At 37.6% G+C, this 24,172-nt stretch overlaps 1 protein-coding gene across 1 annotated transcript in view; it reads left to right on the plus strand.

The window, feature by feature from the left end:
* The window catches only part of ARHGAP15 (Rho GTPase activating protein 15), a 710,489-nt gene that overhangs the window by 94,931 nt on the left and 591,386 nt on the right, over nucleotides 1–24,172 (plus strand). The window contains exons 4-5 of the mRNA XM_049887125.1: nucleotides 4,028–4,089; nucleotides 18,657–18,744. Coding sequence (XP_049743082.1) covers nucleotides 4,028–4,089; nucleotides 18,657–18,744 — 150 coding nt within the window. The remainder of the gene's footprint in view (nucleotides 1–4,027; nucleotides 4,090–18,656; nucleotides 18,745–24,172) is intronic.

Here is a 24,172-nt window from a genome sequence, read left to right on the forward strand (position 1 = left end):
GGCAGTAGTAGGTAATAGTACATAGTAGAGAAGTACATGAGGTTCTTCTAATGGCCTGAAAGGCAGCTTGAACTCTGGAAAGTGAGTTGAGAGAGGATGACTAAAGTGTTCCTCAGCTCTTCTTGCTTCCTACTCCTGGTACAACTGTTTAGTTAGTCAAGACTGGTAACTCTATTGCATTGACTGAGAACTGTAGGAATGGCTTGGCCTGTTTGATGGCAATATCTCATGTTTATAATGTTCTAACATGAGAAATCCATCCACTGACTTGAATCTCAGCTATCCTGAGAAAGGACCAGAGGTTTCCAGGGGAATATTGCTTATAGACTCTAGGAGAAGGAATATTGTGGTCTACATCTCAAGCCTACTTGTGGTGATTTCTCCCGGTAAGAGACTTCACTTTTGTCCTTTCACATTTCCCTTCTCTTTTTAGAGGAATGCATCCCTGGTTGTGCAGTGGTTAAGAACTTGGCTGCTACCCAAAAGTTCGACAGTTTGAATCAACCACCTACTCCTTAGAAACCCCATGAGGCAGTTCTACTCTGTCCTATAAGGTCACTATGAGTTGGAATCGACTTGACAGCAATGGGTTTTTAGAGAAATAGCCATCAATAATACATCATTATAACACATCATTGTGGCCCCATCCACCAGTCTTTTAGTGACTATTTTAAAACAAACAAAAGTAATATTCTTAGCTGAGATTTCATACGCCGATTTTTCATGGTGGGTTGAGAGGTTCTGTACCTTTTTGATAGATCAGTTCCGATTTTTCATAACTTTTTTTTTTAATCAGAAGAAAGTTTAAATAAAGCAAGCAATTTCATTGGTAGTTGCACAACACACTTTGTCAATGTACATTCTTAAAGGAAGGGACCTCCTCTGCAATACTAATTGCTACTGAAATCATCTTTGTTCCAAATATTTATAGAAACCAGTGATGCCCAAAGTTAAATATTACAATTTTATATAAGATTTATGGGGTAGACAAATAAGATTACCTGACACCGTAAAAAAGGGACAGTATATGTAGAATAAAAGGTGGAAAAAGAAAACAAATCAGATGTATCCAAATGCAAAAAGTCGACCATTGAACACCATGCTTCTTAAAATTATCCAAGGATGCTTCCTTAAACTCTTTCAGACTTGTGGAGCGTATGCTGAAGGAAAAGAAGTTCTTTTCTGGAAATGTAGACATGTGAAAAATACTTCATATTATTTCCATAAGTCATTTTCATTATCATGTTCATCATTTATTCAATCGAAATGTATTTATCAAGTACACCTTGAAAACTTAGTACTGTACTATGTATGAGGAATATACAATTAACAAACCAAAAAAGATCTCACCTGTACCAAAGTAGGCCTTGTAAACAGGGAATTGTTTGACCTGTGAAACTATACTGTGTTAGCACAACTCATTTACCCCCAAATATCTCTTTCTTTCATTTGTTTAACATTACAGATGATTTTTTTTTTTTGCTTGATTGAATCTGCTGTAAAGATTTAAACATCCATTCATTCATCCACTCAAACAATATTTGTTATTGTGACTACTGATGGCAGTAAGTACTCTAAATGCTGGGAATCCAGGTGTGAAAGACATAGTCCTTTGCCTTTAATGAGCTCACAGCAGTGCAGGTGCAGAAGCAACCAAATAAGCAGGCAATTACAATCGGATCTGATAAGTGGTTTAACAGCAGTAATGACAGAAGGCAAAGGGAGATTCAAGACAGCACTTCAAAGTGATTTCAGAGGAATCATGGAAGGACTTCCTGATAAAAGATATATAAACTGATATTTAAAGTAGATTTAGGAGTCTGTGCAAAGAAGAGATGGCATAGCAGAGGGAGAGTATGACAACTGGGAAGAAAGCATATGGAATGACACTGGGGGATTGTGGTCCTCTGATATTAACCAGGTGACTTTTTAAAGCTCTTAGCAGATAGCACAGGAGAAGTGTTGGCAACTCAGTAAGAGTGAAAAGACGGGACACAGATTAGGGACTTGGGATAGTGGTGTGGGGCAGATAAACTCAAAGCATTGCCATCAAGTCAATTCTGACTCAAAGCAACTCTATGGGACAGAGTAGAACTGCCCCAGAGGGTTTCCAAAGGAGAGACTGGTGGATTCGAACTGCTGACCTTTTGGTTAGCAGCCAAACATTTAACCACTGCACCAGCAGGGCCCTAGTAAGGCAAATGAGGTGGTAGAAATAGGGCACTAAGAAATTAAACCACCCATTATAGACTTTCTGGAAGCCAATACATCACCATTCATGTTGTGTTATTTGTTATATCTTGAACCCCCAAAAAAACCTTTGCTATTGAATCTCATTTAAGAAACTTCCAGCTGTATTAAAAATGAAAGCTAATAAATATAAATAGGACAGGAATCAAATTCCCATCGTGGAAGAAGATAATGAGATGATGCTATAGCGTATCTTGATAATTGAATGAAGTGCATGAAATACTGTATCAGTTGGTTCACTTACCTGGTTCCATTGAATTCCTTCTGCTCTCTCTCTCCAGTGGTACATAGGGAAATAGGGTTGAGGAGTGAAAAGGAAAAAGCTCTCAAAGATGACAGGTAAAATTAAGGAAGAAACTATTTTTAAAATCATTTTTGTAAGCAAATAACCACAATGTCAATGCAGCTGAGGTAGCTTATGTACAACCAAATGCCTCATGGGATTTGATTTCTTGCTTTGGAGGTTTAGCAACATAGTTTCATGGGACGTCCTGGATAATTGGCCTAATAACATACCTGGTGTTTCTGTTCTACCTCCTAGCTCATAGTTCCTGGGGTCTTAAAAGTTTTTGAGCAGACATCCCAGACACAAAAATTGGTCTCTATTTGCCTGGAGCAACAGAGGAAGAAGGAGAGTGAGGAATAGGAGGAGGAAATGGGTGTGTGGCTAACTGCCTCCATGAACAACTGCCTCCTTTGTCATGAGACCAGAAGAACTAAATGGTGCCCAGCTACCATTACAGAACTCAAAATGGGGAAAATGAAGAACAGAATTTCAAATTCCCATAGAATCCAGATTTTCTGGAGCCATGAAGACTGGATGAACCCCCAAAACTATTGTCCTGAGATAATCTTTAAACTTTAAACCAAAAATATCGCCTGAAGTCTTCTTAGAACCAAACAATAGTTTAGCTTAACTAGTGAAGAATGTCTGCCTTGAGCATTATGCTCTTTTCAGATATATCTGTAAGAAATCAAATTGACAGCAGCAACTGAAAAGATTAGATAGGAACCTCAGGGGGCAGTGAGTTTATGTTAACGGGGAGTAACAACTCTGAAAAGGAGGGTGAGAATGGTTGTACAACTCGAAGAATGTAATCAATGTCATTGAATTGTACATGTAGAAAATATTGAATTGGTGCATGTTTTGCTCTGTATTTTCTTGATAATAACTGCAAAAAATCATTAAAACATGAGTAAAGGTGTATCGCTATCTAACAAATCATTCACTTTCCTCTTCATAGTCTGCCTTCTGGAAATTTACCTGCTTGTAATGACTATGATCTTATAGGCACTTCCCATAAGCTATCTATGCATTAGTAATGAAGTTCTATGACTGGAAGCTTCCATCACTGCAATGACTCTTGGAATGCATTAAGTTCATCCAGACTATTAATGCATAGGAGTTTGTCAGTTGTTTTTTTTTTTATTTTAATTTAGATGAAGGTTCCCAGAACAAACTAGCTTCTCATTAAAAAGTTGTTACATATATTGTTTTATGACATTGGTGAACAACTCCACAACATGTCAACACGCTCCCTTCTTGACCTTGGGTTCTCTGTCACCAGCTTTCCGGTTCCCTCCTGCCTCCTAGTCCTTGCTGCTGGGTGGTGTTCCCCTGTAGTCTTGTTTTGTTGTATGGGCCTTCTAATCTTCGGATGAAGGATCAACTTCAGGACTGACTTCATTACTGAGCTAAAAGGATGTCCAAGGGCCATATTCTTGGGGTTTCTCCAGTCTTTTTGTCACAGTTTTAACATATGTGTTCTTCTTGCAGATGGTTGAAAAAGAAGGCTATCTTCAAAAAGCTAAAATTGCAGATGGAGGGAAGAAACTAAGGTAATAAAAATTCTTTAACTCAATTTTATATAACTATGCTAGTTGTTCACATCCTCAATTTGTGTCATTGCTCTTGTTCAGGTAGCAAGGTCCTAAGGTACCAAACTAAAAGCCCATTGCTGTCAAGTCGATACCTACTCATAGTGACACAATAGGACAGAGTAGAACTGCCCCACAGGGTTTCCAAGGAATCACTGGTGGATTCAAACTGCTGACCTTTTGGTTAGCAGCCATAGCTCTTAACCACTGTGCCACCAGGGCTCCACCCTAAGGTACCAAAAAAAAAACCCCAAACCCATTGTATTCAAGTCAATTCCGACTCATAGGACAGAGTAGAACTACCATAGAGTTCCCAAGGAGTGTCTGACGGATTTGAGCTGCCAAACTTTTGGATAGCAGCTGTAGCTCTTAGCCACTATGCCACCTGGGTTTCCACTCTAACGTACAGGACTATAACATTTCCCCTTGTTCTCACTATGATCATCATTTTCTAAATCAGAATTAGAGTTTTCAAAGAAAGTTCTACATTCTATACTGCACAGAACATACAAACAAGGTGTTTTTTTTTTTTCTCCTGAGATTTGAAGTCTAAAAATAATTATAAATAAATGAGATAATGGATCTTGATTTATGGGATTAACAGATTACTGGATTAAATGGACTCATTTTCAATATATTAAAATGTCCCTATGTTTCATTGAGAGCATAGTTTTTTAAAGGGTAGATTTAAGCTATGTTTATGAAAAATAAAATTATTTGTCAGATAAGAAGTTGGAAGTTACTGTGTTCTGAGGAGAGATGAATACGGGGTGGTTGTAGAGGTTAGCTGCTGTCAGGTTGGCTCCTGATTTATTGAAACCCCATGGCCAAGGGGATTGGACCATTGTGATTCATAGGGTTTTATAGGGTTTTCACTGGCTGATTTTTGGACGTAGATTGCCAGGCCTTGCTTCCTAGTCTGCCTTAGTTGGAAGCTCCAGTGAAACCTGTTCAGCATCATAGCAACACGCAAGCTTCCACTGTGGTGGCTGTGCTTCAGGTACGTGGGCTGGCAATCAAATGTGAGCCTCTGGTATGGAAGAGAAGAATTTTACCACTGAACCGCCATTGTCCCCAGTGAACACAGGGCAGGTGAAAGAAATCGGACAAGGGGAATTCCCTGTCTGGGGAGTTCTTATTAACTTGTAAACAACAACAACAAAAACCTTGAAGAAAAAGTAAAATGAGATTGACAGGAGGAAAGAGAAAGGTGATGGGCGTGTTGTATATATGGGATATTTAGAAATAAAGAATCATCTCAATTTTTGCTAGTTTAGTTTTCATATTTTCAGCCTATTATGTGCTTAGCGTTGTGATAGGTGATATGCAAGCTACAAAGGTATGTGGGAAATGTTCAAACTGGGAGACAATGCATTTATTCATGAATGTATTACTAACAGGAAAAGCCATATAGGATAAATGTGCTAATTAGCTGCACAATGGGACACCTGTTAATTGTGTAATGCAATTCATTACTGGAATGACACCCTGGCCAACACTAGACAATAAAGTATGCTTTTGTTTGCTAGCTGTGATGGAATATGTATATATTTATTTAAAAGAAAGAAAGTTGAGGAAACAAAACATCCACGATTTCACTACTCGAAATAGCTATTTTAATTTTAAATAACAAGCACTATTTTCTGACCATATTTAGTCTTACCCAGGGATAGCGTGTAGTGTTTCTGAATCCTGTCCTAGACTGTCCCCCAGAAGGGGACATGAAACGTCCAAGAGAGATTCATAATGAGACAAGATCAAGTTCAAAACTGCTTTACGAGCCTGGGCAACTCCCCACCAAAAGCTGACCTTGGCCTGGGTGTCAGGAGGAGATCACTGGCTTTGATTTTACCAGTCGCTGTAGAGCCAATTCCAACTCATGGTGACCCCATGTGTGTCAGAGCAGAACTGTGCTCCACAGGATTTTCAACGGCCAATTTTTCGGAAGTAGATCTCCAGGCCTTTCTTCTGAAGTACCTCTGGGTGGACTCAAACCTCCAGCCTTTCCATTAGCAGCCGAGTACATTAACCATTTAGAACACCCAGTGACTCCTAGCTTTGACTAGACCAGCTTAAGTGCCTCCTTTACCCTTTATCTCAGCCTCACTCCAGATCTTGTCAGCTCAAGGAAGGAGTGTGAAGGGTGCAACGATGTCCTGTCCAGCTTCTCAGTTTTGCCAAATTGATGGCTCTAGAATGTTCTCAGTGTTGCTTTTGTTTGTATTTCTCTGATTAGTATTGCAGTTGAACATTACTTCATATATTGAGTCATTCATTGTCTCCATCTGAACCGTTAACTGTTTTCTGTTGAGTTTCTTGCTTTTTGTTGTTGATTTGTGGGAACACCTGATATATTCTAACCAGTAGTATCTTGTTAATTTTGGACATTGGAAATATCTTCTCCAAATCTCATCACCTATTTACTTTGCCTATGGTAGTCTATGAGGACAGTAATCTTTAAACCTGATCCACACTGTTCCACAATTTTACTCTTTATAGTGTATGAATTTTTTTTGTTTTATTATAAACAATTTACTAATTGAACATAGAATGCATAACCGCAGTGTTTAATAACATAAAAGTACCAAACCATCTTTATCCTTCTTTTTTTATTTCCTTAAGTAGATTTCAGTTTTAGACTAAAATTAGTTTCCATTGCTAATCGATTTCTTTTCTTTTATATTTTCTTAACATAAATGCTAAGTCTGGGATTACTTCATCAAATTCTATGCCATTTTTTTCTATAATTATGATAGTTATTTTTATTTTATAAAATGTGCTTCTTGTAGAAATTATAGAAAGAAAGCCATACTTGTAAATAATTTGTATGCATACAAAATTACATTATTAAAAGGCAAAGTTGAAAGTAAATTGATGAAGTATTCAGCTGAAGAATTTTTGTTTTTAGAAATAATTTTTTTGTTTAGATGAAGGTTTACAGAACAAACTAGTTTCTCATTAAACAGTACATGTATTGTTTTATGACATTGGTTAACAAACCCTACGACATGTCAACACTCTCCCTTCTCAACCTTGGGTCCCCTATTACCAGCTTTCCTGTCCCCTCCTGCCTTCTAATCCTTGTCCCTGGCCTAGTGTGCCCCTTTAGTCTTATTTTTGTTTTATGGGCCTGTTTTTTTTAATCTTTGGCTGAAGGGTGAACCTCTGGAGTGACTTCATTGCTGAGCTAAAAGGGTGGCTGGGGGCCATACTCTCAGGGTTTCTTCAGTTTCTGTCAAGCCAGTAAGTCTGATCTTTTTTTGTAAGTTAGAATTTTGTTCTATATTTTTCTCCAGCTCTGTCCAGGACCCTCTATCGTGATCCCTGTCAGAGCAGTCAGTGGTGGTAGCCAGGTACCATCCAGTTGTACTGGACTCAGCCTGTTGGAGGCCATGGTAGTTGTTGTCCATTAGTCCTTTGGACTAATTTTTTCCTTGTGTCTTTCAGTTTTCTTCATTCTCCCTTGCTCCTGAAGGGGTGAGACCCATGGGGTATCTTAGATGGCCACTCACAGGCTTTTAAGACCCCAGATGCTACTCACCAAAGCAGAATGTTAGAACATTTTCTTTATAAACTATATTATGCCAATTGAGCTAGATGTTCCCTGAGACCAGGGTCCCCACAACTCTAGCCCAGCAATTTGGTCCCTCAGGGAGTTTGGATGTGTCTAGTGAGCTTCCATGACCTTGCCTTGGACAAACTGTACTAGCTTCCCCATTATTGTTTCTTACCCTTCACCCAAGTTCCCACTTATTGTCTATTTAGTGCTTTTCATCCACACCCCTCCCCTCCCTCATAACCATCAAAGATTTTTTCTTTTCGTGTACAAACCTTTTCATGAGATTTTACGGTAGTGGTCTCATACAATATTTGTCCTTTTGTGATTGACTTATTTCACTCAACATAACGGTCCCCAGATTGATCCATGTTAGGAGATGTTTCACAGATTCACCATTGTTCTTAATCATTGCGTAATACTCCATTGTTTGTATGTACCATAGTTTGTTTATCCATTCATCTGTGGCTGGGCTTCTAGGTTGTTTCCATCTTTTTGCTATTGTGAACAATTTTGCAGTTAACATCAGTGTACATATGTCTATTCATGTGACGACTCTTCTCTAGGATATCATCCTAGAAGTGGGATTGCTGGATCATATGGTTTTTCTATTTCTAGCTTTCTAAGGAAGCGCCATATCATTTTCCAAAATGGTTGTATCATTTTGCATTCCCACCAGCAGTGCATAAGAGTTTCGATCTCCCCGAAACCTCTCCAAAATTTGTTATTTCCTGTTTTTTTTGTTCGTGCCATTAACGCCAGAGTGAAATGGTATCTCATTGTGGTTTTATTTGCATTTCTCTAAAGGCTAGTGACCATGAGCATTTCCTCATTTATCTGTGTCTTTGGTGAAGACATTCCTTAGCCCATTTTTTAATTGGATTATTTGTCTTTTTGTTGTAGAGGTGTTTGATTTTCCTGTAGATTTTATAAATTAGACCTGAATTGATAATGTCTGATTTGTAATAGCCAAAATTTTTTTCCCAGTCTGTGGGCTCTCTTTTTACTTTTTTGGTGAAGTCTTTTGATGAGCATTAAGTGTTTAATTTTTAGGAGATCCCAGTTACCTAGCTTATCTGCTGGAGTTTGTGTGTTGTTGGTTATGGTTTTTATCCTGTTCATGCTGTGTATTAGGGCCTCTAGCGCTGATCCTATTTTTTCTTCTATGAGCTTTATAGCTTTTGGCTTTATATTTAGGTCTTTGACCCATTTTGTATTAGTTTTTGTGTGTGGTGTGAGGTATGGGTCCTGTTTCTTTTCTTTCTTTTTTTTTGCAGATGGACATCCAGCTTTGCCAGCACCATTTGTTAAAAAGACTGTCTGTCTTTTCCCCATCTGATTGGCTTTGGGCACTTGTCCAAGATCAGATGACTATAGGTGGATGGATTTATATTAGGGTTCTCAGTTCTGTTCCATTGCTCAATGTATCTGCTGTTGTACCAGTACCAGCCTGTTTTGACTATTGTATCTGTATAGTAGGTTCTGAGGTCAGGTGATGGGAGTCCTCCTACTTTGTTCTTCTTCTTCAATAGTACTTTACTTATCCAGGGCTTCTTCCCTTTCCATATAAAGTTATTGATTAGTTTTACCATCTCTTTAAAGAATGTGGTTGGTATTTGGATCAGGATTGCATTGTATTTGTAAATTGCTTTGGGTAGAATTGTCATTTTCAAAATTTTGAGTCTACCTATCCACAACCATGTATGTTTTTTTGTTTATGTAGATGTCTTTTGTTTTCTTGTTTTCTTTGTATAGTCTTTCATATCCTGGGTTAGATTTATTCCTAAGTATTTTATCTTTTTAGGGGCTATTATAAATGGTATTGTTTTCCTGATTTTCTTTTCATCATTCTCTTCATTGGTGTATAGGAATCCAACAGATTTTTGTATATTTGTCTCATATCCTGCTACTGTGCTGAATCTTTCTATTATTTTCAGTAGTTTTTTCATGGAGTCTTTTGGGTTTTCTTTGTATAGTATCATTTTATCTGCAGATACAGACAGTTTAACGTCTTTATTACCAGTTTGGATGCTTTTTATTTCTTTTTCTTGTCTTATTGCTCTAGGTAGGACTTCCAGTCCAGTGTTAAACAGGAATGGTGATAAAAGGCTTCCTTGTCTTGTTCCTGTTTTCAGCCTCTCTCCATTAAAAATGATGTTGGCTGTTGGTTTTACATAGATACCCTTTATTATGTTGGGAAATTTCCCATCTGTACCTATTTTATTGAGAGTTTTTATCAGGAATGGGTGTTGGACTTTGTCAAACACCTTTTCTGCATCGATTGAGATGATCATGTGATTCTTTTCTTTCCTTTTTATTTTTGTGGTGGATTACGTTGATTGATTTTCTAATGTTGAGCCATCCTTGCATACCTGGTGTGAATCCTACTGGTCATGGTGTATAATTTTTTTGATATGACGCTGAATTCTATTCACTAGAATTTTGTTGAAATTTTTTTCATCTATATTCATGAGAAATACTGGGCTGTAATTTTTCTTTTTGGGGTCTTTTTGTCTGGTTTTGGTATCAGGGTTTTGCTGGCTTCATAGAATGAATTCAGAAGTATTCCTTCCTTTTCTATGTTCTAAAACAGTTTGAGTAGTACTAGTGTAAGCTCTTCTCTGAATGTTTGGTAGAATTCTCTAGTGAAGCTATTTGGGCCAGGGTTTTTTTTGTTGTTGTTAGGACTTTTTTTTAATCACTTTTTAAATCTTTTCTCTTGTTATGGGTCTGGTCATATTTTCAACATCATTTTGTATTAGCTTGGGTAGGTAGTGTGTTTCTAGAAATTTGTCCATTTCTTCTAGGTTTTCAAATTTGTTGGAGTATAGTTTTTCATAATGCTCTGTTACAAGACTTTTTTATTTCAGTTGAGTCTGTTGTAATGTCCCCCATTTCATTTCTTATATGGGTTATTTGTGTCATCTCCTATTTTTCTATGCCATTGTTTAACAAAACTTATTGTCATTGCTATATTGCTTACTAAAACTCTGTATGCTTTTGTCATTAGCAAAAAAATGATCAGTTTAGTCATAGCCTTGAAATAGCCAATGATAATTTGTCCCAGTGATAATTTTATAACTATTAAATAATAGACTATAGTTCCTATAATTTGTACTTTTTTAAAAAAAAATTGTGGATGGTCTTTTTTTTTTTTTTTTACCACTTATCAAATGCCTTTATAACTTAATTTTTTTTTTTTTTACTGCATTAATAATAAGTAGTATTAATAACCACCACCTGTTTGTCAGTTTATCATACTCTGGTGGCTTCTATGTCGTTGTAATACTGGAAATTGTGCCACAGGTATTTCTGTGGCAGATAAACTTCAGAGAGCTTCCAGGCTAAGACAGACTAGAAAGAAAGGCCTGGCAATCTACTTCCAAGAATTAACAAATAAATACCCTGTGGATCACAACAGTCCAATCCCCAACAGATCATGGGTATAGCGCAGGACTGGGCAATATTTTGTTCATTGTGCATGGCATTGCCACAAGTCAAAGGGCTGACTTCATAGCAGTTAATGACAATATATATATGTACATATGTAAGTGTGTGTATATATATATATATATATATATGGTGGGTGTGGATAGTTGAGGGTTTTTTTTTTTAACAATTCTTACTTAGTGTGCACTTTTTTTTTAGAATATGATACCAAGAAACCATCCTAATATGAACTTATTTTTTCTTCAGCACTTTGTGCTTAGGATCAAAATCAAGTCTTGTAGGCCTAGCCTGCCTGTCTTTATTTTTGTAATTTACTCCTGGGGACTAGGAGGAAAATTTTGAGAGTACAGCGTACAGAAGTTGATTTTTGAAGGGTTACTTTAGCTTTATGATTTTCATCATATGCTCTGTTAAAATTCCCATCATCTGCAAATGCTTTGTCTTTAGAAAGCTTTTACATTATGCAATATGGAGACAGATGGGTGTATGTATACCTCAGTGTCTCGTTGACCCACCTTTTAACAGTGGCAACTTACAGGAAGCTTAGAATGGAAGAGAAGAAATGAGTTCCTAGGCCACCCAGCTTGACAAGGAGTCAGAACTTTTAACAGTGTCTGAGTGATTTAGCAGTAAATCAGTCAGGACACTTTCAGTCCTGCCACTGGTGTGGAATTGAGTCCAAGACAGCATGACCAAGTCAGATAACAAAGACAGGTGGCCCAAAGAAAAGCTCTGAAATTTCCAAAGTAATCTCATATATACTTCCCTCTGACTTTTTGGTTTGCCATCCTATCATTGCCTAAAGGAGGTATAGGTGAGTATAGAAGGGGTGAGTGTAGGCTATAAAGCTTTGATGTTAGAGCAAATGAATGTGTTAAACCTAGAGCTCAAGCTAATAGATTCGTATAATGGTAATGAGTATTTTAAGGACCATTTTCCATCAAGCATTCTCCAGACAAGCAGCTACAGTCAAAGTTGCTGTTATTATGTGCTGCCATCAGGTGTCCATTTTGGAGAATGCAAACAGTGTTTGGCCATGTTGCATCTTTTTTGCACTTTCCACCTTCACAATTTAGGATTTGTTTTAGGGAAGTTCTGTGAGATGTTTCCCTTGGATAAAATATCCCCATCAATCGCATAAAGTGAAATTAATTATCTTCGTATGAATTTACTTCTTCTTCCTTCCCAATTGTAGTTTTTGTTTTGTTTTTTTCCAGTTGTCATTGAATCAACTCTGACTCAGGAGACCTCATGTTTGTCAGGGTAGAACTGTTCTCCAAAGGGTTTTCACACCTTTCTTTTCTTAGATGTGATTTTTGTTTGTGTCCAAAGATTAAAGAAAAAAAATGGAACCCTGGTGGCAAAACGGTTAAGAGCTCAGCTGCTAACCAAAATGTCAGCCATTTGAATCCACCAGCTTCTTCTTTAAAACCACACAGGGCAGTTCTACTACTTCCTATAGGGTGGCTATGAGTTGGAATCAACTCAACGGCAGCGGATTTGTGTGGAAAAACAGAGAACACTGCTCTCAAAGTTAAGATGCTGGAATTTTGCAGCTTTTGGCTCCCACAAATGGGTGAATTTACCTGGTAGGCATGGATGGCAGAGATAAAAGGGATTGCTGGTCAGAATTGCAAAGCAGGCTGGGCAGGCTAACAAGTGGCCTTGCTCCAATGAGACAGAGATTCTAGCACAGCTTTGACAACAAAGTCTCTATCTCCTTCCCTTCAGCCTTTCTTGAGTCTCTACATAAAACACGTTCAATATGTAATTGCAAATTTATTAATAAAGAAAGAGTTGAATGTCACCTGCTCTAGAGACAACTGAAACAGTGAAATGAACATGGACTTCAGCGTCCAGGAGGCTTGGCCTGGATTCCCTTTTTATGACTTGTATGCTCTGGGGTAGGATGCAACCTCGCTAGGCTTCAGTATTCTCTCCTATAATAAGGGAGTATCACCCACCAATCAGAGTAGCTTGGAGGCTTTTTGTTTACATGTTGTCTGTATTCCACCATTAGAAGTCAATTCCTCGAGGTCTCTCTTGTTTACCTTTATATACTCACCCCTTAGAATTGTGCCTGGCATGTGGTAGACATTCAAGAGATACTTGTGACCAGTGAAGCAATGAAAACACATGATTCATTAAAAAAATGCTGGGTGCAATATCTGGCACATAGTGGGGGTCGATGCATGCATGATAGCTCATATCATTGACACATGTCCGAAAAGTCAGGAAGACCTCTGGAAGGAGCTCAGGATCAGCCACTAGAATTATTAATTAGAAAAAATATCATAAACTAGACGTTTTACACATTTAAGACTAAAAGGATAGGAACGACATGTGTGATCACTAGGGAAGTAAGAACAGAAGAGAAATGCAGGAGGTGGATGTGTCACCTGTTAGTAAATTAATAAGAGCAAGCACAGAGCAGGAACATGTTTTTTTTTTTTTTAAGAAATCTGTTTCCTGAGCTGAGTCACAGACATCAATCTCTCGCCGGATCGTTATCTGTAACAATCAGGTGACCTCTCTTGAAATTTGACAGCCCATATATTCTTTTAATCAAACACCCTTTAATGAGCACTGTGCCAAGTACTGGAAAAGCTCTAAGAGGATAGGAATGGTATCTATCAATGTGGAGGAGTTAGGAGAGGAGAAGGGATTTCTTTCCACTCTAAAAACTACACGCACCTATAAAGGTCTATTTAAAAGATTCCTTAGAAACTGCCAGGCTCACCTGTCCTGGCTAAGCCCCTTAAGCTTGCAGGAGTTACCCATTTCCTGAGCTGTCTCCCAGTTTATCGAAGGGCAGTCACTTATAATGATTTAGTTGCATATGGAAATCATTAAAGGTTCAAGTTAGGGCAAAATCTTGCCAATTGACCCTTCACTTTTCAAACTCTCTCCAAAGCCGACAATGACTTCCAAGAGTTCCACTGTGTTAGAGTAACTGGATGAGAAATCTGTTCCTTTGTAGCCCTAAGAACTAGGGGCAACACAATGGACCTAAGGACATCAGAATAGGCAGCGGACTGGACAGAGCTTGTAAGGAAAAATGGTCAAGTTTCTAGAGAAGTCTATTCAGAAAGGAGTGTTCAGACTTAAGTCACAGGCTAAAAGTTGATTTGTTAAACTGAGTCTCAGCTCCTTCCAGACTAGAGGCATTCAATTCCCTTCTGTTTTGTGTTGTTGTTGTTCCTTACTAAATGCAGATGAGTTTGCCAACCACAGACCAGAATAATCTCTGGCAGGAAAGAGACAGAAGGGCCAGCATTGTTAAAAGCACACATGCCCACTTCTTCTAGAAAAAAATACATATGGAAAATGTGGGGCCATGTTGTGTGTGGTTCCTAATGAGGAATTGAATGCCACATCCTCTTACACAGTTGAATCAGTGTGACTTCTAAAGGAAGAGAGTTTGGGCGTGGGCCTCTGATCCTTCTAGTAAAGGGAGCAGATAAAATAGTTAATAAGGAAGCCCGCATGGCTGATGTCTTGGCACAACCTGTGCACGCTGGCCTTTATAATCTGAGAATTAGAGGGAAACCAAAACTGTGTCAAAATACGACACTGACAATTTCTTTAACCGTGAGTGTTGCTGCCTAATCTTTAAAGAGTAATGTAGTGAAGGGATTACAGGCTTTGGAGTCAGAGAAACTGAGTTTGACTCTAAATCCAAGTGCGTGCCATTCAGTGAGTCACCTAAATTCTTGTGTTCCACATTAGTAAATGGAGATATTAGTACCTTCATCTTTTTTTTTTTTTTTTTTTTTGGTAAAAAACTGGGTACTCAAACTTACTCTGTTGTTAGTCGCCATCGAGTTGATTCCAACTCACGGCGACCCCATGCGTTACAGAGCAGAACTGCTCCATAGGGTTTTCCTGGCTGTAATCTTAACAGAAGTAGATTGGCAGGCCTAACTTCTACACTACAGCTGTGTGGGTTTGAATCCCCTACCTTTAGGTTGGCAGTTGAGCGTAAGTAAACCTTTTGTGCCACCCAGGAATCTCTCAAACTTAATCTAAATACTCAAAATAACTTATGCTAATTGTTATTTTAAAAGAGATCATGGAAAAAAAAACGAAATGAAAGCCATCTGAAGGTTGTCGGCAGCATTTTATTCTTCATTTTGAAATAAAATTATTTTCAAACAATAGAATTCAAACTTTGGAAAAATCTTCACTTTTATTCTAATACAATTAAGACAGCGTAGTCTATAAATTCAAGGCCAAATAGCACTGTATGTAAGGTATCCAAGACCTGAAGTGCCTACCTCTTCAGCTCATTCATCTGATTTCACCTAACAGGAAACAATTCATAGAAGTTCAAAGTCCTAATAGAGAACCACGAGATACTATATTTTTATATAATAACACACATTATACATTTTTTTCGTCAACCCCAAAACCCCCTCATGCATTATTTTCCTAGGCGCATTGTGCGCGTTGTATGCGTGGATGCACTATTTACGTGGACATGTTATTTGAGGAAAAAAAAATGCAGTAATTGGCTTTCATGCAACTCCAATTCTAGCCAGTTCCAGTGCCAAGTTTAAGGAAATGGAGAGTAATGCCAACAAGTTCTATAAATGATCAACATCTGAAAGAGATTCAGATCAGAACCATTTATCCAAGGCTTACTACAGACAGGAAGCAAATAAAGTATTATATCTCCCTGCCAGAAGATTAAAAATATAGTGGGAAATATAACAGTCAGGTTAAATATGGGTTTCATCACTGTGAGGTCGTTCCATACTCCCTGACCACATGCCAGCAAAATAAAGGTGGTGAGAAAAGATACCCAGTCCAGTCCAGCAGTCCTTCCAATGTTTCCTTCATTTCTCTAGTTGGGGCCATCTAATATTATGACCTTAAGCATTCAGCTGCTAACCAAAGGGTTGGGAGTTTGAATTCAACAGCCACTCCTTGGAAACCCCATGAGGCAGTTCTACTTTGTCCTATAGGGTTGCAACGAGTTGGGATTGACTCAACGGCAATGGGTTTTTTTTTTTTTTTTTCGGTAAAATTACAACCTGCACGAATAGACAGCTGCTTCATTTAACCTTGTTTCTGCTGGAGAAATTGGCACCAGAACAAAGGGTGGAAAACTCCTATGCGATTTTTTGTTCTGTTTTTTTTTTTTTTTCCATCTCCTTCATCATTTGATTGAAAAAGTGACTCTTCATTTGAAGATAAGTGGGAAAAATACTCATTCTGTTTGCTGTGGTTCTTTTTTAACACAATAGTGTATCATTAAGAAAACTTCATGCATGTAAGAACAGCCTAATTCTTTTTGTAAATATTAATCTTATTGAATCAAGACTGTCCTTTTTTCAGTCAAGTCCTTAGATTCTAAGAAGCAAATGAAAATAAATTACAAAAAGGTCTTGAATAACATTCTTAACATATATTTGTGTAGTTTTCTATTGACCAGGATAAAGCCTTTCTGTAAACTTTTTTTTTTTTTTTTTTTTTTTACCACTTTTGTAAACTGAATTCAACTATTTTGAAATGAGTGTTGTTGTTAGCTGGCTCCTACTCATAGCAACTTTATGAACAGAATGAAAAGTTGCCCAGTCCAGTGCCATCCTCACAATGGTTGCTATGTTTGAGTTCATTATTACAGCCACGGTGTTAGTCCGTCTAATTGAGGGTGTCCGTCTTTTTCTCTGACTCTACACTTCGCAATCTGTGGCAATACGATATATAATGGGTAGAAAATGATGCATGTTAATATTCTTAATGTTTTAATCATTTTAAAAAAGATTATTCATCATGACATAAATATACACATATTCTTCGTACAGAAATAATACATGCTCAATGCAGGAAATTCTACAACCACCAAGAAATGCAAAGGAAAAACAAGAGCCATGATTCCACCACCTGATTTACCTATTGTTATATCCAGCCATTTTCCCCCTTGCCTAGAGTCACTTATTGACTCAATAAATATGTACTTTAGTGCCTACTCTGTCCAAAGCCCTGCACTAGGCATTGGGAATACATCTGTGAAGATGAAATTTATAATTTTGGGGACTATTTTCCAGTGCGAGAGATAAAGATGAACTACTTACAATATTTTTTTTAATTATTACGTTTTTTACGTAGGAGGTCATGGAAGGCATATTGGAGAAAGTGACACTTGGCCTCCTGTTCAGTGGAAATTAATTACCAGAAGGGGCCGGGATGGGTGACAAACAAAACCAAAAAGTCCGATGCCATCAGACCAATCCGACTCATAGCAACCCTATAGGACAGAGTAGAACGGCCCCATACGGTTTCCGAGGAGCAGCTGGTGGATTTAAACTGCCAACCTTTTGGTTAGCAGCCGAACTCTTGTATTATAGTCCGCATTGAAATCTTTCTGTCAGTATTCTTCTACAGCAAGGGTTTCATTGTTCCATTTTATGAACTTACGGTATGCAATTTACTGAACCAACCTCCTATCTTATGCTATCTTTGGTGCAGGATTAGAAATAATGGTATACTTCATTCTTGTGCATTTTTGAGATTATTTCTTTAGGATAAATTTAAATTCATAGAAATGGACTTCTTGGTCAAAGGATATACACATTATCAAAATTTTTTGTTAAAATGTATTGTCAAATTATACTCCAAAAATGTACCAGTTTACACTTTCATCAATAGTGAATGAGAGAATCTATTCCTCTACACTCTCACTAACTCTAATTATTACCATTCCTTTTAATCCTAGAAAATTTGACAAAGAGACAAAAAGGATTTCATTGTTTTTGTTTGCATTTCTTTGATTTCTAGTGAAATTCAACTCTAAAAAATATTTTGAACTAAGCAATGACACATTAGCTGGTGAGTTATTCAGACTCTGAAATATACTAAACCAATGAACAGAAGTAACAATGGAGGAAGAGGTCCTGATTAATATTTTACTCTGCGTTTTTTGTTTTGTTTTGTTTTGTTTTATGTTTGACTTGCTATAGAAACATAGGAGCCCTGGTGGCAAAATGGTTAAGGGCTCAACTGCAAATCAAAAAGAACACGGTTCAAATTCACCAATCGCTCCTTGGAAACCCTGTAGGTCAATTTTACTCTTTCCTATAGGGTCAGTCGGAAACCCTGGTAGTGTAGTGGTTAAGTGCTACGGCTGCTAACCAAGAGGTCGGCAGTTCAAATCTGCCAGGCGCTCCTTGGAGACTCTACAGGGCAGTTCTACTCTGTCCTATAGGGTTGCTATGAGTCGGAATCGACTCAAAGGCAGTGGGTTTTGGTTTGGATAGGGGTCACTATGAGTTGGCATGACTCAACGGTGATGGGTTTGGTTCTTATAGAAACATAGGCTCTTTATTGGTGTTGTGGATACATAAAAATAGAATTTTTAGTAGTTGATTCCATACCATCTATAAATTTTAATAAAGAGAAGACTTTTTGGAAGGCCAGTTACAAATAAAGAAGATGGTATCTACTCCTTCCAAATGTTGCTTATATCATATGTATGAATGCTTTCTTCAACTGATATCCTTTTTTCTTTTTCCCTAAGGAAAAACTGGGCTACCACCTGGATTGTTCTTTCTAGTCAAAAAATTGAATTTTACAAAGAATCCAAGCAACAGGCTCTGTCTAATATGGTAGGTAGTTCTTTGCGTCTACTGCTATCGTCTTTTCAGAAATATTGTGGAATTAAAGTTTGGTTTCACCAGAAATCACACTGAAACTTCCCAGCTACCAAAGTCTGAAAGCAGATGGAGGAAATGACTCAATAAACTTTTAATCAGATGGAGGAAAAATAGAACTTAGTGTCTGTTTTATTAAGTGCTGCATTTGGAGAATAATCACAAAATGAGATGAATGGTGAGCAGCTGTCTAGTAATGGGAAGGTAACACTTTAAATTAAGGTCCCATTTATAAATGCTTGATTCTTATTTATGAAATGATCACTAAGTGAGGCGACTTGCTCAAATAATGTGTTATAAAATATGTTATAAAATGCATTAGTAATAAATGCTTAAAGGATGATGCTATGGGAAGCTGTTTTAAAGAATATTATAAGACGTAAATCGTATTAAACCATGTGTGTGCATCTTTAATACATGAATTTAAGTTGTTATCTAGCATGCTATAAAGTGCTTCACACATTAATAAATAATAATAAACTGTTTATAAATGGCACCTTAATATAGGGTGTTACCAATGAGGAAACACTCTAAGTTAATAAAGTGATTTTTTATCTTAGTCTAAGTGTGACATTCACTGTATTCAGCTAACCTTTTCAAATATTTCTCATGACTCCATCTAATGGAGCTAATGCAATTTCTGTATCCTGTAGTTATTTCAAAGTAAAATTTGTAGGATATCTCCATTGTACCTGGAGGAGGGACTCACATATGCCTAGAGATTTGACAGTGGTAGTAGGAGCAATTCGGAGTTAGTTACTGGGGTAATTCAAGCTCAGAACCTTGCTGTCCAAACAGCAGAGCCGCCACATGATGTAGGAGACAGTGGACAGGGAGCATGTCAGACAGTCTCCTGTTTAAAAAGGGCTCGGGGTAGAAACAGAACTGCCATACCGCTTTGGCTTGAGGGGCGGCAAGAAAAGGGGTTCCTGGCAGGGGTTAAGCACAGTGAACTAATTTATATTTGGCAGGTAATAAAACAATGGAAAGTTCTTTGCTCTCCAGCCAGTAGTTGTATTTGCTATGTAATCCTCTTTAAATAGGAAGTAGAAAATCATTTGCTAGGAGATGTTTTTTTAAAGAAGATTTTAATAAGAACAAAAGGTAACATTTGGCTTGCTCCTGATAATTGCAATAGCCTTTATCCCAAAGTGGCTTGCTGATTTTGGAGTCTTGGTGTGGTCCAATCTGTAAACTAATTATGAATAAATAAAAACTATATCTCTGTCATTTGTATTTTTAAACTGCCTCAGAAAATTTGTTTTAGGGTTTTGTTTTGTTTTGATTTTTTGGCTACAGTGAGGTTGAGATAATCTTTTTAAGAAAAATAAAGTACCCTTAAGGGCAAGGCACAAAACAACTCCCATCCACTGGCAGGCCCCTTGGTCTTTCCTTTGAACGAGTTCTAAAGCAGAAGCCAGGAAATGGACGAAAGTCTCTTGCGTTGCTAAGTTTTGCTGCTGAGAAGATGATTTTCGTCCTGCTGAGAGGAATTCCACTGGAGAGAATGTGCTGGGAGAATGGGAGAGATTGGATTCCAAATTAAAGCATTTGATTTATTTTTATTTTATTGTTTTAATCACCTGGTACTAGGAGATGTACTTATCAGCTCCTTAATTTTATCTAGGTGAGAGAAAGCTCCATTTAACTTGTAGGCAAACTTTGCAAGTCCATTCGCTCACTCATTGCATTCATCCTGTTCAACCTTAGGAATTGTTGAAAATTGACAATAGATTTTACTTTTAGGAGAAACTGGTTAACATTTATTGGCAGTCCCTATTTATTTATTACTTCAGGCGTTGTTTTCCGTGGTATTATGGTTTGTCCCAGGCGCTCAGTCTTCAAAGTGAGTTCAGGCAGGCAGGAAGTAACTGTGTTTTGTGGTAATGGGGAAGAGAATTACAGATTCCTGTTTGTACTGCATGAATTGTCTTGCTAGTCAACTTCTTGGATTCATTTCTAACCAAGTATTAAAGGCCTAGTGGGATAGCCCACATTTACCAATTCCAGTCTCAGAGAAACGATCCGATGATTGCCAGGCCTTGATTAAAGATGCTGTGGTTTTATTGTGAAAGAGATTTATGCTCAAGTTTCTGAATTTCCCTTGCACCCACTTACACATGTCCTGGTGTTGTTCATTGTGCTTCGGGAAAAATGTCTATCCTTTCCTCCAAGGGATCAGTAGGAACTGCCTGAGTTAATGCAGAATGTGGTTTAAAAGACTAAATGGCATTTTATTCTTTACACAAATGATCTTTTAATGTTAATGCTTCAGACGAAGTAGCTAAGAACAGAGCTTTGAAGTCCAACCACAGGGGACTTAATTCCAGTTTTGCCATTTACTAGACGACAAAGTTGCTTGACTTTTTTGAGCTCCAGAATCCTCATCTGCAGAATGGGGATGGTGATCTCTGCCAACAGAATTAATAAAAAATGAAATTACCTGGTGCTGTCAAGTTGATTGCCACTCACAGCAATCCTATAGCAACCATATAGGACAGAGCAGAACTGCTCAATAGTTTTCCAAGCAGTGGCTGGTAGATTTGAACTGCCAACCTTTTGGTTAGCAGCTGAGCTCTTAACCACTGCACCACTAGGGCTCCAAGAAATTAAATTAGTTAATAAAAACAAAAAATATGTAAGAGCCATAAAATAATTACTATGCTCTGTTATAATAGACTTTGTTAAAATATGTGGAATATAGATTCCGTACTACACAATATATTATAATGATAATATAGTGTTATACTGTATTAGTTTTGCACTTAAATTTATTCAGACATTTGTAGAAAAGAAAAAATATTAATTCAAGGTACACGCCATGCACAACCTCTTAAAAAAAAGAAATGTGTTATCTATAAAAATTTTTTTTTTTTTTAGGCAGCATAAAATGTTGTGCACTGAATACTGAACATGAAGCCGTTCATTCATTTGAGGCTGTAAATGTAGCCTCTTGCATATCCATATCTATTTTCCTGGAGACCCCATCTTCTTCCCTTGGCTCATATTCTTACCATTTTCACTTTTAAACCAACATTTATTCCATGTTTGCTACCTTTCTTTCTCGCTGGTGTTCCTTCAGTTCATACCAAGTCATATTTTTATCAAAAGCAAACTTACCCTGAAAATAGACACAGAATCACTTTACTCATAGAGATTAGAGCTTCGTGGTCTTTGGGATGTCAGTGACCTATTGAAGGAAAAGGAGAACTCTCATAGAATTGCCAACATCCTGTTTTTCTTTTTTACTAAGGATATTAAAAAGTAACAAGCCAAGTGGGGTCTGGGGTCTTAAAAGCTAGGGAGTGGCGATCTAAGATGCATCAATTGGTTCCAACCCACCTACAGCAAAGGAGAGTGAAGAACACCAAAGACACAAGGAAAATATTAACGACAGACTACATCAACCTGAGACCAGAAGAACTAGATGGTGCCCAGCTACCACCAATGACTGCCCTGACAGGGAACACAGCAGAGAGTCCCTGACAGAGCAGGAGAACAGTGGGGTACAGAACTCAAGTTCTAGTTAAAAAAAAAAACAAACAGATTTAATAGTCTGAGACGGGAGGAATTCTGGAAGACATGGCCCCCAGACTCTGTTAACCCAGAGCTAAAACCATTCCTGAAGTCAACTCTTTAGACAAAAGTTATACTGGAATATAAGACATAAAATGATACTTGTGAAGAGTGTGCTTCTTAGTTCAAATAGATACATGAGACCAAATGGGCAGCTCCTGTCTGGAGGTGAGATGAGAAGGCAGAAAGGGACAGGAGCTGGTTGAATGGATACAGGATATCCAGGGTGGAAAGGAGTAGTGTGCTGTCACATTACAGGGAGAGAAACTAGGGTCATGTAACAATGTGTGCATAAATTTTTGTATGAGAAGCTAACTTGGGCTGTAAACTTTCACTTAAACCACAATTTAAAAAAAAAAAAAAGCAACCAACCATCTACTATCACTATCACCCTTAGTTACCTAGTGCTGCTATAACAGAAATACTACAAGTGGATGGCTTTAACAAAGAGAAACTTATTTTCTCACAGTCTAGTAGGCTAGAAGTTCAAATTCAGGACATGGGCTCCAAGGGAAGGCTTTTTCTCTCTGTCGGCTCTGGAGGAAATTCCTTGTCATCAACCTCCTGATTAGGAGCGTCTCCGTGCAGGAACCCCTGGTCCAAAGGATGTGCTCTGAACCCAGTGCTGCTTTCTTGGTGGTATAAGGTCCCCTTCCCTTTCCCCCTTTTTTTTTTTTTTTAAATTGTACTTTAAATAAAGGTTTACAGAACAAACTAGTTTCTAATTAAACAATTAGGACACATATTGTTTTATGACATTGGTTTACAACCGCATGACATGTCAACACTCTCCCTTCTCAACCTTGGGTTCCCTATTACCAGCTTTCCCAATCCCTCCTGCCTTCTAGTGCTTCCCTTACCTTTCATCTCTTGTAAGATAAAAGGTGGTGCAGGTCACACCCTAGGGAATCTTCCTTTACATTGGATCAGGGATGTGACCTGAGAAAGGGCATTACATCCCACCTAATCCTCTTTAACCACAGGCAGAGATTGCAATTTATAACACATGGGAAAATCACAAAATGGAGGGCAACCACACGATACTGGGCATCATGGCCTAACCAAGTTGACGCACATTTTTGGGGGACACAATTTAATCCCTGACACCTTAGAATATTTTTAATCCATTTATCCCATTTCACAATGTATCTGGTATTTCTGGCTGGTATTTTAATTCTTTCTTTTCTTTTTTTAATACCAATACAAATTATTTATACTTTTTTAAAGAGTCAAATTTGGCTTACGTTTTCCCAATATTTGCCATATTTTTTGCTATTTATTTCTTCCTGCATCTCAGACCTTTCATCAAAGGTCACTTTTCCTTTTACTCAAAGCATATTCTGAGAAATTCCAGTAGTAAGAGTCTTGTGGTGACAATTTGTCTCATTATTTGCTTGTTTGAAAATGTCTTTATTTTTCATCATCTGAGAAATATGTATTCTCTGTATATAGAATTTTGACTTGGCAGTTATTTCTTTCAGTACATCAAAGATACTCTACTGTTGTCTGTCATCCATTATGGTATATCAAAAAGTCACCCATTAGTCTAACTGCTGTTCTCTGGCTACTTTTAATATTTTTCTCATTACCTTTGGTTTTCCACAGTTTTACCATGATGTATCCATATATTTTTTTTTTTTAATGTCAATTTCTTTTTATTTTTTCTTCCTGGATTGTTGGGTTTCTTGAAATTATTGGTTACTGTCATTAGTATATTTTAAAAGATTATGTTATTATTTCTTCAAATATAGCCCCTTTACATTCTCTCTCATAGCTTCCTCTAAGCCTCCAGTAAAACTTATGTTAA

This window comes from Elephas maximus, chromosome 6 (assembly GCF_024166365.1).
Source record: "Elephas maximus indicus isolate mEleMax1 chromosome 6, mEleMax1 primary haplotype, whole genome shotgun sequence".
NCBI lineage: Eukaryota > Metazoa > Chordata > Mammalia > Proboscidea > Elephantidae > Elephas > Elephas maximus.